Source organism: Copidosoma floridanum, unplaced genomic scaffold, assembly GCF_036245765.1.
Source record: "Copidosoma floridanum isolate Cflo_tuat_1 unplaced genomic scaffold, Cflo_Japanese_pri ptg000019l, whole genome shotgun sequence".
NCBI lineage: Eukaryota > Metazoa > Arthropoda > Insecta > Hymenoptera > Encyrtidae > Copidosoma > Copidosoma floridanum.
In genome coordinates this window covers 9,531,744-9,550,853 of record NW_028321896.1, presented here as the reverse complement: position 1 = coordinate 9,550,853, position 19,110 = coordinate 9,531,744, and the positions used below count along the sequence as shown (strand labels likewise).

The following is a 19,110-nucleotide window of genomic DNA, read 5'->3' as shown; positions in this document are numbered from 1 at the left end:
CTGAGTCGTTGACCCCCTCGTCGGTTCCATTGTATTATACGCATAACTATGCGCTACCGCCTCTACTATACCTACTTACTAGGCACTGCCTTATGTTACAACAACAAAAATAATATCGGCTAACAAGCAGCAGCACTACGTATACTACTCGCCTACCTTACAAAAGTACCTACACTCATACACACACATATATATATATATGCGGTACGTACGGCGTCGCAGATAAATTAGGCGCCCCTTTCGACCTAGTTGCGTAATTAAAGCTCCCCCTCTCGCGATGGAGCTTGCATGTTATACACGTAGAGGCGTGCGGGCGTACATGTACTGTAATAGGTATGTACTGACCGTCAGGGAGCGGAGATGAACGGAGCTAATCAAGGACGAGAAACGATTGTAGCGGACTCCTCGTCATCGCAGTCGGAGGCTACAAGTGGACCGGCACGTTGTGCCCGTGGAGCTCAAAGCGCCACCAGGAGCTCGAAGTATCCATGTAAACATTCATACTGACGTTATGTTGATAATATCGTCGAGAGGAGCCTGTATATTATATCATCTTGTATTTTACATTTGTGTACAGTCGCTCTCTGATAAGACATGGGCAAAAGATCCACACGTGTACTTATAAATCTATATGTTGTTACTTGCACGGTGGGAAATTTATATTTTCTGTGTATGCACTCGGTAAGTACCAACTTGGTATGTTCTTCTAGTACGTGAATAAATGGGAACGAGACCCATGTATAGGAAAAACGGGGAGGGGAAGATGCACCAGCAGTGGCCGAAGTATTCAAATTTGTATACCGAGAGATTCTCGTGGCTAAACGAATCGCGAGAGTAGTCCCTCTTATCCTCCACCACTAGCCCAATAATGATTTCCAGAGCGTGGTCTCACAGACGTGAATAATGTATAACATGTAAATTCTAAATGCACAGTAGTATGTACCTGCAGTGGTCTAAGCCCCCCGAGAGAGTTTTTTTCTTTACCCCCCTTTCTTTCTCGCTGCCTCGTGCATCAGAGCAGAGGATATAATATCATACGTGTATAGGTACACGGTCTCTGCTTCCGATAAGAGGAAAATATAGGTACACGAGCAATAAAGTGTATAGGTACATCATATACACCGGGATTATTTCGCTCGTAGTGTGAGTACGGATTTTCACGCGACGCCTATACGCAATTACAGGTTGTTACCCGCAGCTATCTTCTCGCAATCGGTGTTGAATACATATGTTTTCGACTGTACATTAATTTTTTTTTTTTTTTTTTCTTCTTTTTCCGTATATGTACAATGAATTTTTACAAAACGTACGGTATTTTGTACGGCAAAGACGAGCACACGTTGTACACACCGACAGGCAGCGACGAGCATGCCCTGTTTGAATATTTACTCGGCAATTTGTAACATGTATACATCAGCGTCCTACATTTTTCCCCGCGCACGCACGCGTCACCGTAATTGCCCCCAGAGAGCTTATCCTTGCGATGATTTTCATGATCTCAATTACACGACCGCCGTGACAACGTGACACCTCTCGCGAGGAGCTTCTTTTATTTTTTTATTTTTATTTTTCAAACTCAGCCTGGAATAAAAAAAATGAAAAAAAATGACCCAAACGACTCGGGTAGTGCCCGGAGGCAGCGGTTGCCGCTCGAAAATAGCAACGCGTCCGGGGAGCGGATAGAACAGCCTGTGCCGGCAGTTGCGCTGAATTGCATCAGACTCCGAAGCGAGCGGAGAGAGCACAGTACCTACTCTCATTCGCTCCCTAATCACCCGAATCATCGCTTGATTCGACGCTGCAACTAGCTTGGAAACTTTTTTTTTTTTTTTTTTTTTTCACGTTATATTCGAACAGGCGCTGTAAAGGAGGATTCGTCCAAGTAGAAAAAAAAAGAGTGCAGTTTCGTTTTAACGCGCACAATAAAGGTGATCAGTGAACGAAGGAGAAAAGAAAATCTATCCCTCCACATTGCATTATTCGGGCTTCCGTTCCTCCCTTCCGCGACACCGTCACCTTTTTTTTCGGACCGCACGAAGAAGAGTCTGAGTGGGATGATGCAGCGCGAGCTCTCTTCGATTCGGGAGACAGTGACACTGCAGAGCGCGTTGGAGGGGGGCATGCATAATTCATGGCCTGCGACCAGAAAGCGGATGATGAGTCGGGCGAAAAAAAAGAGAGGCGAAAATGAAGAAGACGCGGGGGGATCGCAGTATATATACTTATAGAGCTTCCTCTTTCTCTCTGGAAAAAATCCCGGGATGAAAATTCTACCTGTTGTCTACTTCCGGCTCCCTCCTTTTCTTCTTTCCACCCCTTGTATAGACGCGCATTAAGTGTGGTGGTGCCTCTGTTGTCGCGAGTCGTATAAATAGTGGTCCATTGCTACTCGTTTGGGGGGAAATTGAGTAGCAAAGTGCCAGGAGCTCGACGATTTATCATAATCACGAGACCGAAGGATAATGTCATTCGTGATGTGCGTCCAAAGGTTTTTGTTTTTTTTCTAACCGATCGAAGTTTATTGCCACCAAAGTGTCCTACTCCCGCGACAACCACTATGCCCGTGCATGGCTTTGGTAATTAGCTCTGAAATCCATTATACCCGAAATGTGATTTCTAAATAACGGTATTACGAAAATTAGAAATAGAAACTGTTGGTGAATGGTCGTGCACGTGAGATGAGTCAAATTGACGTGTATTTTTAGCGAGGGTTAAGTGCATGACTGCGTTTACGAGCGATCAGCGCTACCAATAAAAATAATCCCTCCCCAATAACAACGCTCTGAGCGCGTGTTAAATACTTGCCGTTAATACGTCCGTATAATAAATACACACCCCCCAAGCCAAGCTAATTGCCGGTATTATTTAAACATTAGCTCGTCGGGAGCGCGTGTAATATATAGTATATACATTATCGGGGGGAAGAGGGTAGGTGGCTATTTTAGCGCGTAATAACGGATGGCGCGGGGTAATACCATCGGTTTATGTTTGTCGTGGTAATAACTGTTATTGATAGCTGTTGAATTTACGGGGCTATTGAATTTCCCTGAAAATAGGTGTACATTCTAATTGGAGCGGTGTCGGATTTCGTGCGGCGCGCACGCGTCATTTGGAATTTAATCCATACAATTTTGAGTGCGTTATCAACGATTATAACTATTTTACGAAAGGATATACACATGCTGTTTAAAAGCGGGAAAAAATAAATAAACAGTTTACATCAGCATGAAATCCAAGGAATTAAGTATAACTATCGATAGTTTTGTACGGCACTTTGCGATCGATGGAGCTTTAAAAATTACTTGCAGCTTTATAAATCGGCTTACGTAAATCGAGTCTACTTGAACGAGTGGCACTTTTTAAAATATAAATGAGGAGGTTGGAAGAATATACGCTCGTAAAATATGTATAAGCGTATAGTTTGGGGTGGGGGGGGGTGCTAGTGTGTACCAAGTAAAGCACAACTTTATTCAGCAAGTGAGAAGTTTATAGCTTTAGGGGCGGGGGTAAAATCGATGAGTCCTTACAGAGTCCAATCGCATAACTATTATACTCGTCCGGAATGTGTATATTTCTATGTGTATTTTGTCGCACCGCCGCGCTATTATGCGGATGTACGGGTACACGTGATCGTTATATTTACGCAACTTTGAATCCTATATAGATAAGCTGATGCTCAAAAATCACAAAGTGTGTTTGTACATAACATGCGTACGTATAGATACGTACAATGGCTTGGAGAATGGAATATAATGTAAGACCTGTTGCGTGATATTGCGCACGTCAAAATAAATTCGGATGATGATAAAACATACCGATTTTTTTTTACCCATTGTTAAGTTGGAATATTGCTACTATACTATGGAGCAATCAATCGGCCTTTTGAACAAACGAGAATTTACAAAAGCGAGGCACATTAGATCGTGCAACGAACCGTACAGACAGTATTATTTTTCATCGTATACTACCGATCGCAGCACCATGGGATTAATTTATCTGTAACAACGATGGTAAACCAGAATAACCATCGTAAACGAGTGCCACTTTTATCTGACACTTGGAGAAAAAAAAAAAAAAAAAGCGTTACAAACAAAAAAGAAGAAAAAGAATGATGTTGGACACTCGAGTCGAGACTCGATTGGCAAGCGCAGTGTCAACGATCGGTAACACCATCGGCAGAAGCAACGAGAAAAAGAAACTGTATTCCCCATCACATCAATAAGATGTAATTTTATAGCCACGCGCGGCAGAGAGCTGAGCTCGCGGAAAGAGGACATTCGCACGTTGTACACGTATATATATACATGTATTATTCAGGAGATATAGATCGGCATGTAGGAGATCGATTGACGTGTACGGCTCGACTATGTAGTGCGACGGCAGTGCATCAGTTCCCATCAGCAGTAGCAGGTCATCCTCTCAATGTGGGTCTATACGGAATCAGCTAGAAACAGAGGCTACGTATACATACACGTAGTATTTATACGTAAAGTACAATAAAAAAATTTTAAAAAATAAAGTAGAGCTAGCACAACGTCGACGACGTACTGTATAACGCTGTCGATAGTCTAGGTATACACATACACACGGACGATCTAAAGCCTAGAGCTTGCAGTGTTCTGTACCGTTGTTGTATAATAGTGACAATTTTATCGCCGGCGTGTATATGGTACAGAGCGCGCAAGAACGCGTGTACATACACAGCATGTAGAAGATGTTACACATACGGTATACGAGTGACGTCGTCGAGAGAGGCACATGAATGCAGCATCAGCTGGAGAGAGAGAGAGAAAGAGAAGAGAAGAGGCGGAGCGAGAGAGGCTGCTGCACGCGACCTCGTTTAATCTTTGACAATGGGAACGTTGTAAAGCTATTGCTGCTGTTACTGCAGTATATGTGTACAATATATATTTATATATATATATAATATATATATGTATTTACACAAGCGCTTCCTCTCCAATTCGAGTACGCGTGCGATATATACAATCGTGTGTGTCGCGCTGCATGTGTGTAGGTATACATACATATATTTCGATTAACAGACCCGATCGATTTCGATGCGTCGCGCAGCCGATTTTTTTTTGCGGAGCGGCCAATTAAATGCGTTCCGAAGGAGATGAAATCCCGTGACTGGGCGTTTTCTCTCTCTTGCGTTGTATCGACGAGCTACAGAAATCGAAGGGAGAATCTATGTAATGCGTACATAATAGGATCGGATCGGCAGACGTGGAGGAAGCGGCTGCTCTCTCGTTATCGCGTCAGAAAAGGAGAGTTGGAAGGCCCCTGACGGCAATATAAATATATTTATACATATATATATTCTCTCGAGGGAAGTATAGAGGCCAATAAATAATGCACCGATACCGCGCGTCTATGTAAGTATATCGCGGGAATGAAGCTATACGTGTCCCAAGGCTCGGCTCGCGTAACACGCGCGCCTGCGTGCCGAGGTGCATTTGCGTATTATACATATATGTATATATGCGTAGGCGATAAATTGGTGCCAATATCTGTACACACATATGTACGTATGCGTGTGTGCAGTAAAATATAATTGCGCGTACGGCTTGGATGAACTTGACGTCGACGCCGGCGTATATGGAAGAGAGCGATATGTGTTTGATGATCGGTTCTTTTATAACTGTTGATTGGATGTACAAGGTTTCTGATCGGAGTATTGGTTGGCTGTGATGGTTGAAGCAGGGGAATTTCAGGACTTTGCGAACTAATCCAACCACATTTCAAATATATTATATAATACATCATGGGTCATTAGATTGTATACCAAAAGTTGATTAAATTGTGCAAATTTTTAATAACAGAACTAAATATCATTTGTGAATTCGTCGAGAATTTTTTTTTTTCCTACAGGCGAAGATGAACATCAGCTTCCGAAATTTGGTCCGATTCCCGTATACGATTACAGCGATGTTTCGGGACGCCGGTATCTTTACTACCGGGAAAGGCCGATATGTTATTAGGAACGAACAATATACACGAGCACTGCAATAAATCGGTTTGTTTTATTTCAAGTTGCTCTCTTACGTAATCATCAGAGTAGACGATATAATGACACGTGTAGAGATAGTTTCTGTCTATTGCTCCGTTGCCGATCGCTACTCACAATTTTTCTTTTATCGTTGTACATGTAATCTGCGTATTGGCGTCCGCGGCTCGTTTTATGTCATTGCACGTGCACTTGATTAAAAATTTTTGTGCAAAGTGTACCATGCTACACATATTGGCGAAATTATAAAAAAATTTTCACAGGTATTTTTTTACTTAAAATAGTTGTACGAAATACGAGATATTTTTGTGCACGACACATCAACGTGCATGGGACTTAAAATTACGTAAGACTCGTATAAAATATTATGATCGACTCAAATTGTGTGCAATCTGTTTTTAAAATGTACAGGTAAAAGAGGCTCGTTGAGAAAATCGAGGAGATTCATGCGGTTCGACGCTACAGTGCAAGCGATACCAAAGTTGGTAAATTACAATTGAGGTTGCTGCTTTTCTCCTCTTTTATCTCAAATAGTGGATCAATCAGACGGGCGTGAAACAAAAAACATACATACTTCAAACACTGTGGATGCGTTACGGCTCTACAAACATCAATACAGAAGCTCGCTCTACGACATAAATATATGTTCACTCTCAGACAAAACATTCAACTGATTTCCATGTCAATTGACTTTTACGGAGAAGCAAGTTTTTTTTTTTCTTCTCGCAATAGAAGAAGAGAGAGGGAAAAATATATTTACATACACATAATTGTCATAAGCGATGCAAGTTTCACTTAATGGCACGTTATGGCACACACAACATATATACGCAACGCCCAAGGAAATATCACGTGTGTGTTTGTGTTCGTGACCTGCACAAATCGCGCGCAACAATTTCTCAACAAATATACCCAACTCGTCCGTGTTTCCGTGCTTCCAAGCGAAACTAGATCGCGTACAATATATAATTTTCATGCAAACGCCGTACACGTGAACGTAAAAAAAAAAGAAAAAAAAAAGAAAAAAAAACATTACAAACGCAAAAGAAGACAAAGTCTCGCTCTTTCCCTCCCAGTTACGTATACGTAGGCACCCAAGAGGAACAGCAAGGCCGATGGGACAACAATAACACGAGTCATCGTCGTCATCGTGTAGTCGAAAAGGAAAAAAAAAAAAAAAAAAAAAAAAAAAAAAAAAAAAAAAAAAAAGAGACGTCAATCATTCAAAAACACTCAGCGCCTACGTCAAAAGGGGATCCAAGGCGCTATTTAAAACACTCGAGAATCGCGCCGGCACGCGCCCCGCGCATAAATGACGTATCCTCGTTTAATATCCATCCGAACGTTAACAGGGGACTGTTTGGCTCGTTTCTAATTTCTCTAAACACCTCGCAGCAACAAGCGTATATTCACGCACAGGAACGAGGGTTGGGGGAAAGAAGAAAATCTCGGGCGAAAGAGAGAGACAAGGTCGGCAGCAGAAAGAGACACGAGAGTGTCGGAAGGGTTAGGGGGGGGGGGGTCAGGCTGGGAAGCGAAAAAAGAGAGAGAAATGGAGCAAATGCGGGTATAGGCACGGATACAGCGACGCTCTGCAGTACAGAAGAGAGCGTGTACAACGTGTAGACGAGTTATTGTGGAGCAGCGAGCGAAGAGGAGGGGGATGACTTATGTAACGATAGCAAATAAACGCTAATGAGCGCGTACACTTTACTCGCGTGTGTATTCCCTTCCTCCGCGCTTCATTTATACAACACTGACTTGCCATGTACAGTAGGTATACACCCGTTATGTATGTGCCAAGAGCTGCAATGCACTATTTTTTTTTTCTTGCACTTATTCTTCTCACGGACGCGGGCGTCTGGCAGCCGTATTGGTATGATAAAACGAGCGGCGCTCGGCCGAGGCGAAGAACCCTGAACGCCATTTGATAGCCGCTCGCTAATACGCCAAGCACTTTGCTGCTCTCTTTATCTGTCCTTTGATCTATTTGTTGCCCCCACCGATTATTGTTGATTATTACCTATATATACTAGAGTGCATCGGGGGATTGAAATTGGGCGCAACAATATTGTTTGACTCTGCTCTGCAACTGCAAAATTACCTCGGTGATGGGACCTTTTTTTTTCTCAAAGCATGTAACATTAGTCCACTATTTTGTTAGTGAGACCGTACAATTTAAAAAGTTGTTGTACACTTTGACTGTCTAACGCCAAAAACCAGGTGCTACAGATACGCGTGTGCATCTGGGAGGGGGGATTCGTGTGCAATTCAGTAGTAAAAGCAATATAGCGGCCAGACAGAAACAGGCGGACGTAGACAGACACAATCGCGAAAACACGTATGGTATAGCCTGTACGGTGCACCTATCAGTGGCACACGTGTGCACCTGTTCGTGTGCCGGGCAGAGCTCACGCGGTTAATTGATCGCGTGTGGCGTTTGCGCGAAAAATATTCGCCATGCTTGTGTACATATATATATATATATATATATATATATATATATATATATATATATATATAAATGTAGAGGGAAGAGGGAGAAGTTTAAAAAGAGCTTCCGTGGATGCATAATGAAATTCTGGGGAAAATTTATTTTTCCCCGACCCTCCTTTTCTATTTTTCCATATCATTTACCAACTTCTTCCTTTTTATTTTAAATGGACGAGAAAAACAACATATACAACACTCTGTGCGCTTTTAGTGTAGGTATGAATGGGTTTGATAAATATATACCTGTACTTACAAATGGCAATCAAGCATTGATTTTCACATGCTATTTCTGCTATCTATTTTTGCGTGCGGTTGATTCGAGCCAACAGCAAGCAGGTATGGCCTTTCGAGTGACGCTCCCCAATGGATCTTAAAACAGTGAATGGTCACGACACGTAGGTACCTATTCATGTTTAAAAATAATACACATTACTGAAGGGGGGACTATTTCGTAAGGGGCAAAACACAGCTGCTCCGTAAGAGTACATTTTTTAACACTTTTTATTTTTTTTGTTTTTCAAGACAACACGGACTTTTTTAGTTGTACCAAAAAAAAGCATACATTAACTCTTCACCTATTGAGTCGCTTTCAAAATAACCGTGTGTTGACGATACAAAAGTCACGGAATGTAAAAACAATATATTCTTCAAGGCACGCTACTTTTCCGATCCTTCCTACCGTTGATTCATCCAAAATTACTTGCACTAGCGGAGCATAAAGTGACATCGACATATATTTCCACCCTCCGAATGAGCAAACGCACGAGTGCAGGCCTATCTCTCAAAGTCCATGGGCTATACTGGCACATGCATGTATATGTATACACATGCAATAGTTATCTCTCCCCCCCCCGCGGAAGATGGACTCGCGGGACAGGGGCGCGGGGACGGATGACAAGTCGGAAAACGTGTCAGTGTGCACGAATGGAGCGACCCAAGCGGGAACATATACAGGTATATATATTTAGATGCACGAGGCCAATCGATCTTTCCGGCGGACTATAGCTGCCCATCACCCCCACTTTTATCCATAGCCACGTAACATATTTATTATATGCCATTACGTAGGTATACGTGTGTACATGACGCGGGCACAACAATTACTGTATATTATAATATACGTACTAACCGATGCAGCGTGCCTATATGGGTATGAAGGATAATTACGTGTATATATATATATATATATATATATACTTGCTGAATTTGACTTATTCTTTGCGGATTGTTTGTACACACGTGTGTGTGGTCGATGTTATATATAATGTGCAACGGAGCCGCGGTTTTTTTTTCCCGCTTGACGGTCTCGTTTCCGCGTAATGGAGAAACATATATCACGCACATGTCATACACGGTGCCTGTATGTATAATATTGTATACTTACGCGGGGAGAAAAAAAAAAAAAAAAAAAAAGGAAACGTGATTGCGTGAAAGTATTGCCAGCACGCACCGGTACTTTTTACAGTGTTCTTTCATTTCACCAGGGCAATTGTGGCCACACACGCCTATACTCGCTCTTTGTCTTTTTTTTGCTCAAGATTGTGTGCCATTTTTTTGTGGTTCCATGCGAAGATGTAGTGTTTGCGTAGGTAATGAAAAGAAATGAAGAAATTGCTCATTACAATACCTCGTTTTACTTCAAAAACAATCGAGAGCTGGCTGTTTGTTAAAAATATTAGATTTAAAAAAAAAAGTAAACAAACGCTTGGTGTATATCTCGTGGGTTGGGGCTCGTCACCAGTATCTTATTAGTTATTCACTCGGTGGTTGGGTTAAAATTGCACTCTTGATATTAATTATAAATACGGATAAATGTGCGCCAGGCTGTCTAGGTGCAGACTAATATAGCCACTGTCCGTATCATAAGTGAGCGGTAGAACTATTGTTCTTTAAACTCGTAAACAAAAAACAATTTATTTCCATTGTATTAGAGGACAGAGTGTGGGTAAAAATGGATGTCCCATTCGGTTTATCGAAGGATCGTACTAAGAATATTGCGTTTGTTTGAAAAAAAAAAATAATAATAATTAGAGTATAATTTTTATAGAGCCCTCGTGTGCAATATACCACTACGTTAGATGCACCTACACACAGATGGATAGACAGACAGAAACGGTCTTTGATCGTGTATAATAATATATACCCAAGGCCAAAGCCGGACGACGACGCTGCTGTGTATATATAGCCGATGATGTCGCCGCCTCTGCAGCCGCGAGCCATTGCAGGCTTGGCGGCCATTCAAGCACGATAATCGGTTACCCAAGCGCAACCTAAATTTTCGCTATATGTGTAACGGCCCGAGAACGAACGAGCGAGAAAGAAAAAGAAGAAGCTCATCTTCTCGCTGGTGGTGTCGTGCCCCGCTGTCACCTCGTAGGTACCGCCGCTCACCTACATCCCGCTCCCCGAGCAGCCGAGGAAGCTAAAGAAGTGCCCGTATGGCTCGTGCACACGAAGGGGACACTCTCTTTGCTTTGCTTCCGCTCCTATTTTCTCTCGCACGTTGAACCAGCTCGTTGTAAATGATAAATTTTTACTCAAACGATCACAACTCGAGCTCGATGACCCTATTTTTTGTTAACAACGACATAGCGACTGGATGCAGAGAGATAAGAGAAAAAACACGCATCAGGTATAAAATTTTGGACATCGCGTCCCTTAAACTCTCGATTATTCAGCAGTTTCATCAGCACCGCCGCTACATTGGCGCGGCAGCATCTCGCGAACTATGTCAAGACTCCTCGGAATTTATTTATACCGAAATTAATAATGAATTTGGCACTAAGTGCAGAAGCAGAGGAGTAGAGGGACAGCCCCGAGATGATAATGGATTCGAGGTCGCGTCTACCCCTCGATTAATCACGTTTGAATCACGCTCCGCGGCTCGAGGGAGCCCGTACATAATAATCATGCGTGTTTATTCGTTCGTATACAGGCAAAACCATGCTGGTATATTATATACACAAAATGTAAAGGAGGATAATGTATATATACAGGTACAGGCAGGTATGTTGTGTATAGATGAAAGATAAAAATAACATTACGCAACTCGTAAAGTAACGCAACCGCTCTCTCGTCTACCGTAATCGACCTTGACGCGCCGTGTCTCTCTCGGCAAGATTTCCCGCGCGCGAAGCTAATTTAAAGGTACATAATGCGTATACGCGGGCTCCCCCACCGCCCCTCGGTTTTCTCTCTTTCCTGTCCCGTTCATGGTTTCCGTCGTTGTCCGTCGTCGAGCGCTCGCTCGCAAGAGAGTGTCATTAGCGCTCATCAACCCACTGCATGTACACCTATACTGTATTATATATATTATTATCAAGTCCCCAGCGACTCGGGAGGGAGCAAACATTTTTGGAGCTCAATTAAGTAGTGCTTTATTGCGTATGCTTCAATTTTTTTTTTTTTTTTTTTTTTTGGTGCAAGTGAAAAAAACATCTCATACGTTCTGCTGTGTGTGAAATGCTCATTTATGCATTTCCGACAAAGCGAGTTGATCGTTGAGGCGGCTAAGCCAGAGGAGCTCTTTTATCTCTCGTCCTTGTGACTTTTTTTTTTACATATTTAGATCACGTGGTTTGTGCTCGAGTAAACATAAATACAACCTGCCTCTGTCCCTCGTATCTCGCGTGGAGGTATTTTTCACAACTTCCCGTCCAAGTGCTCTACTGTATAGCTTTGGTTCTCGCTTTCTCTTGAAAGGTGTTTTTTTTTTTATGCTTAAGCAGTCAGATATCAGCAATCATTTTGTGTTTTGCGCATCGCCGAGAGCTCGTCAACTTTTATCTCCACCGGAGCAAACATTTTCGTTTTATCATCATATTACACTTTTTTTTTTTTCTTTCACTGTCAATACGAAGTATAAAATAAATCCCAAAGAAAGTGAAAAAAAAGAGGGAATTGGGGCTCGACGCCAATATTTTTAGCCCGCGGCGAGAGAAGAGCATCGATCTACATCGGGGTGGCGTTAGCGATCTTTGTCCCCCTCTCCCCAGGAGACTCGACTGCAGAAAGGCGGTCGAACGTGCAAGAAGCGGGGGAGACGCAGAAAAAGAGAAGAAGAAAAAGAGCGCCGTGCAATCAGCCGAATCGAGAATGGGTACCGGTGCTGTTGAGACGCGCATCGGGGGAAAATGAGACTTTTTGGGACCAAGAAACACAAACGGCTTTATTTTACAATTCACAGCGCTTTTTTGGGCCGTGGAGACAGAACTCGCGTTGCTTCCGGTATACAAAACAATAACACAAGCTTGCTTCCTCTTTTCCGTTCCACATTTGTACCCGATCGTATGTTTGAAAATAAAAATCGAGATTTCCGTCCGCAAGGGAAAACCTCACCCCTCACCGTATCGAGACGCTCTCACCTCCTTACTTACATTGTAAACAAAAAGAAACAAGCTTTACATAGTAATTTTGATAACTTTTACATGCGGCTTACTAATAGATTAGAATTTAATCGGTAACAGGTATGTTGGTGTAGGTGTGCATGTACCTATCAGACTTACACTCAAAAGTGCAGGTGACAAAGTGAAATGATATTTTGGTGAAATGTGCTCCTTTCTTTTCTTTCTCCACTTACCTGGACTAGTCTGCCAAGACAATCCCCCGATGAACATTTTCCTGAAACAGAGAAAAAAAACCCAATCAGCATCCTTTTCATTAACGAGTTGGTCCCACCACCAACTTTCGACGCTTCGTCAAAGGAAATCATGCATCCGAGCGATATCACTTCGCTTGGCTATATTTTTGCGAGTCAACGCCTGTTTTGTCGTGTATTCAACGGAAGCGCGTACGTGTAAAAGGGCACCGAGCACGCGATATTTCGTCAAATTATCGATTACGAGTATCACATCAGGGAGATCCTACCAGATCGCACAGTCCCGGTGACAAGTGCAACTCTGCTCTCCTCGTTCTCCGGTGTAGGTCCAAGGTGTACGTGCATATACATCACCTCTGGCCCTTGGGGGTAGTAGGATTCAGGGGAGGAAGAACAGGAGAGCGCGGAGAGACAGGGTGAGAACCATCAGCCATCAACCCAGAAGGGACGAACCACTTAAAACTTTGGCAACTTCATTTCCCGCGACCTACTGCCTGGTGGTGGTGGTGTATATCTTTACGACGGGGAAGGGGGGGGTAATAATGTCACCTTGGCTTTCTTTGGTATACAACGTCATAAAAAAAACGTGAGCTCGAGTCGATATTTGACTTAGGACGTGGACGGTTCCAAGACAATAATTGTTTTCACACCACATGATTGTGAACCGACACGAAGTGAAACGAAATCTTTTTTAAAACGAAACAAAAAAAAAAAAAAAAAAACCCCAACCCAACTATGGAGACTGGGCGAATTTTGACAAACGAGACATTTTAAAATTCATTTTTCAACACAAATATTTGTTTCGTGAAAATGTACCGCTTGGGTATAAAAAACTCCGAGGATCGGAACAAAAACAAAACTGACTCTGGGTTAAAAAAAAAAAAAAAAAAAAAACCTTGCGAGAGACCTTTTCTGTCTCAAATTAAACAGAGAGACAATCCAAAAGAATAAAATTAATTTTCGCTGTAATAAAAAAATCACAACAACGATTATTCTCCAGATCTGATGAAAAGTATTTATACACGCGTAGTCACGGCCCCGCAAACACAAAAGTTCACAGCATTGAAAACAAAAAAACAAAAAAACAAAAAAAAATGAACCAAAAGTAAGTACATCACACGATGCCTATTGCTACGAGGTGTTTTCATACATAAATATACAGTGGTTCGATTCCCGGCCAGTGCGACTTTTTCGGGCAAGTACCTCTTGTGATTTTTCACATGTGCTTTTTCACCACGCAATGCTCCTCGAGGAGGGTTTAGGCGACCTTCTCGCAGCAAAAATTGCCTAATTTCCCCCTACCCCCCTTCCAGTAATGGGAGGCCTCCCATCCCTTTCCTTGTCCCTTTTCCAAGTGCTAAGTGCCCATAGTAGTGCCCTTATCAAAGGAGCCGGACGTAGAGCACTATGATATAATATATATATATATATATATATATATATATACAGTGCGAGTACGTCGCTTTACAATGTAATACAGAATAGAGCACTAGCGCGAAGCTTCGCGCTTCCGCATACTCGAGATAACTTCGCACCCGTAAGTATGCGCTGTAAACTATATCCACCGTCGACATACGCAGCGTCACGGCGCAAGTTCGTACGGTCGAACGGGGGATGGTTCATAGTGAAGGTGGATCCACCCACACCCACACACACACACACACACACACACACACACACACACACACACACACACACACTAAGCTGGTAACGCGATGCACGCATGGGCTGGGAGGCGCTGCTGGAAATATGCATGGGCACAGACAGATACGTATCAACCAGCAGCATAAACGTAACTCTTTTTCGGCGATAACGCGAGGCGAGCTGCACCGCATCACGATTCTTGCACGGTTAACGCGCGAGACTCTCGCACTCTTACACGTACGCGTACACCCCACACACGCACACACACATGTATGGACTCATTGGAGGGATGAACGAGTCGGACACACGCTGTGCATGACAGGCACCTGTACGTATTATACCTATATATAAGGTACTGCGTGCCACTGCACGGGCCGGCTGTGCCTATATGACAGTTATAGCAGCATAAAGTGGTAGTATATGTGTGCTAGGAGAGCGACTGCAGCGAGCATCGATTTTCCAAAGTAAAGCAAAACGTTATGTACCTACGCAAGATACGTTATATACGTATATACCCACACCCATGCTATATACGCCCGCGATGTTTAACCATACTCGGCTGTATCTACTGTCCGACCGTTGTTGCTGCTACTCTACTTTGCTCTACGCCTATACTAGTTGTTTGAGGACTGTGGCGTGTTATACGTACGTATATATATATGTATATATATATACACATGTACAACGCCTGGCCCGCTCACTCGTACACAACACGGTACGTTATACCAACACACCCTAGAGTTCTACTGCTGATGTGCAGAGCTTGCTGGTACTTCTCCCTTGGCAGCCAATTTCCCCTCGAGTGAGATATGGAGATGGAGATGCGGTTCTTGCGCGATGGGGGGAGGGAAAGACGTCTCAATTTTCTCTAAGAAGGAGTAGGAGGCGAGGGGGGGAAGGCCGCGCGGAGATTCTGTTATTGTTGTGGAATTTCGTGTGTCGCGCGCGGGGATGTACCGGAGGGATGAGGCTTTAGTTCGTAGCCAGATCGATCGGTGCACATTGGAATTTCAGGGATATGGCCGGAGGTGACGTGCACGCGTCTGCGGTTCGATTAAAGTTTGAGCTACCCGCGGTCGTGCGGTTATATTTATTAGGAGGTAGACCAGGGCAAGCTGGACCCTCCCTCCCTCTCTATATGTTTTTTCTGCCCCTTTGTCGGGCGGGTTTTGCATACGTTAAGATTACGGACGTTAAACGGAGATATTAGGTTACCGGGAACAGCCCCCCTCCGACGAGGCGAAACAATATTTATGCTGGACTAACTATCGGTGGAAGCTGCTTCAAAGGGGTCAGTTTAACGAAACTTTTGGCTCGAGGAGGTGGAATATACATGTATATATACTTGGTGGTATGTTTATTTGATGGAAAATATGTCAGTGTCGGTTCATTGAACCTAACGATGGTTCGGAAATAAATTACTGAGACCAACAAGAGTTTATACATCCAAAAAGTAGCAACAAAAATTCAAGTGATCACATCAACACAATTACTCGTGACGTAAAAGGAGCATTGATTAAAGCATAACGACTGCAGTCATCCTTAGAGTTTAATTAGGTAACGGCTGTAATACAATGGCGCACGGTTGCACCTATAGGCCCGAAATTCCTCCCGCGCGACGGAGCTATTCCAATTACCCAGGCGGGTCCCTGAATAGGCTCGCCCGAACCCTGTACCTCTTTGGAGGGGGGGGAGGTTGTTCCTCCCAATAACCCTTCCATCGATGCGTGGTACGAAGCCTTCGAAAGGGAATAAGACACACAGAGAGAGAGGTGAGGTGAAGCACGCGCGTGATGACAGAAAGAAAAAAAAGAGGGAGGGAGGGAGGGGAGAGAAGACATCTCCGGCGTCACAGCCACGTGTTCCAGCATCGTAATTTAGCGGCTACCCCCTCGGCATCAACGGCAGCAACATCCCACGGGCGTATATACATACAATACCGACACACAGACGCAAGGGAGCTACGTTTACACACACCGTACCAGCTGTATAGACCACCATCCCTCCCTCGCACACACACACCGTCCGAATGCATCCTCCTCTCGGCGCCGCTTCCCTCCCCCCGCCTACGCCCTTCGCGAGATGGCGCGCGCGCGCGCAACCCGTCCGCTTATCGACCACGTGCAGGAGACTGCTCTCTCGCCCCCCCCACCCTCTCTTCCACCGATGCGCGCTTATACGTTGTATGTGTAGAGTACCAGCGCCGTGCCCGTATATGCTGCGTGTGCAGAAAAAAAAAGGGTTGACGCGAGAGACCGACGCACACTGTGTGATGGAACGGGAGAAAAAAAGCTAGGGTATACTCGTGGTCCCCAATGTCCGCATTCCAATGCTGGCCGCCGTCCGGAAAATCTCATCCCTCGCGCGGTGTCGTCTCGAGCTCGACCTACAATACACACTTATGCCGCAAAGGGATGCCACCACAGTTATACGTATATACATTCGAACTCTCGGAGCTTGAAAGCATCACGTCCATCAACTGGTCGATTCAATCGTACGCAAAGTAGACATACAGGAGGAGGACATGTCGGAGGTCTGATGAAGGACCACATACAGGGGGGTGGAATGGGTAGTTGGACAAGGGGGTGGGAAATACCAGGGAGAACCACGTGAGAACCTCGTGGATTTGTACATATACATGCAACCGCTGTGCGAGTTGTGCTTTCGTTTTTTCGCCGTACACTGCGACACCTCTGCGATAAGATTCTTTTTTTTTTCCGAGCATCTCGATTTTTTTCGTCGTCGTCGCGCTCGATCGGTGCCGAGGCAATAAAACGGTGAGAAAGACACACGCACTGCTTTACTGCGAAATTCAACTACCAAAGTTTTCCGGACATTGTTTCACGAGCAATATAGCACAAGTTTTTTTTACTTCCTCCCCCACCCCCCTACACCCAGGGTAGGCACTGCGCACAGATTTTCATTGACGAAGCGTCGCACCACTGATCAACCAAACAAGGGGTGAGATATGTAAAATTGGCGCATAATATTATAGAACAACACCACAAGTACAAACCCTGGATCGTTGGGGACCTCGGCCGGCGATCCACTCGCCACGACGAGCTCTTGACTCTGCGGCTCCATGTCGTCTCTGCCAAAGCACTTTTTTTTTTTTTTTTTTTTTTTTATCCTACTTCTCTCCTCTCGCTTATCACTGCACGCCACAAGTAGGCACTTGTGCGTACGATGTCAACTTATCCTCCTTCCGCGCGTACCAACTACTGTTGCTGCGATATGCGTGTGCGATGGCGTACACGGGGGTTGGTTCGAACGGCGTGAGCTGCACGTGCGTCGCCGCGGCGTGTGTGTACAATCAAGTATACCCAAACTGGCGATAACCGCGTCTCTGTGTTCCTATGTACGTTAAACTACTATTATTTATTACTTGCTACACCAAAGACACTGTGACACACATACACTATTCTCCTTCACTTGGACAAGTTAAACTGCACCACAGCGCGCCACGGATCGTTCCCTCCCGACGGTTCGAGCGAGTTTGAGATTCGCCCCCGTGTATTATAGTCGGCTCGCGGTGTTTCGACGAGCCGTCGTTGACGTTTTCTTTCTTTTTTTTTTTTTTTTCTTTTTTTTCAACAACCGATCGCTCGCTCGTCGGCGGGAAAAACCACACGCGATCTATTTCCACTACAGCACTCGGTTACGATTCACCCGCGTCGTCGATGATGTATTCCCGTGTATTTTTACAACCACGCGCAACGCGATGAAAAACAAAAACGTAGCACAAACAACTGACACTCGGGATGCGTATGTATTATTTTTTATCACGTGTAAATGCTATAGCGTAACCATGTGAAACTTGTATCTTGGTTGCACCAGCCCTATAAACTACCGGTTGCGAAAATTCAAATGCACGTTGGCATTCGGAAACAATCGGGTGAGCGAAAAGACCCAAAAAAAGGTCAGGCACGTGATCTCCGGGTGTCTCTCTCTCTCTCCGCTACGGCAGCCGTTACGGATGGAGGAGCAATTCAACAGCAGCAGAGTCGTGTTCTACTTCTACGAGGTGGTGGATGAATAAGTACGTTTTGGGGCTGCAGCGGCCAGTAGTGTCAGACGGGACGCTCGGACGGACAGGACGAGCCAAACGACGACGGTGCAGGGGGGCTCATGTCTCCCCCTAACCTACGACACCACTGCCGGCTTGGCAGACGAAAACAAGGGACGAAAGAGGTATACAGGGCCGAGGAGGAGGAGGCGAAGAAAGAGCGTGTGCGGGAAGGGAGGCTCGCCCCGGTCGATGATATCAGAGAGGAGTAGGAGGAGGCCGGTGTGTCGCGTTGCGCGTCCACTGGGTAAAGTCCGACCGGACTGGGGTGGCAGTGTTTTTCCGTGCCAATGACGATTT

General features: G+C 44.5%; 1 protein-coding gene across 2 annotated transcripts in view; it reads right to left on the bottom strand.

Moving 5' to 3' along the window:
* Positions 1–18,323, bottom strand: part of Rbp6 (RNA-binding protein 6) — a 590,998-nt gene extending 572,675 nt beyond the window's left edge. For both annotated transcript variants that reach the window (XM_089593560.1, XM_089593561.1), the window contains exons 1-2: positions 17,761–18,323; positions 13,083–13,123 (exon numbers count right to left, since the gene is read on the bottom strand). In XM_089593560.1, the coding sequence (XP_089449686.1) occupies positions 13,083–13,123; positions 17,761–17,828 (109 nt within the window). In that variant the 5' untranslated portion in view covers positions 17,829–18,323. The remainder of the gene's footprint in view (positions 1–13,082; positions 13,124–17,760) is intronic.
* Between the last annotated feature and the right edge of the window lie 787 nt (positions 18,324–19,110).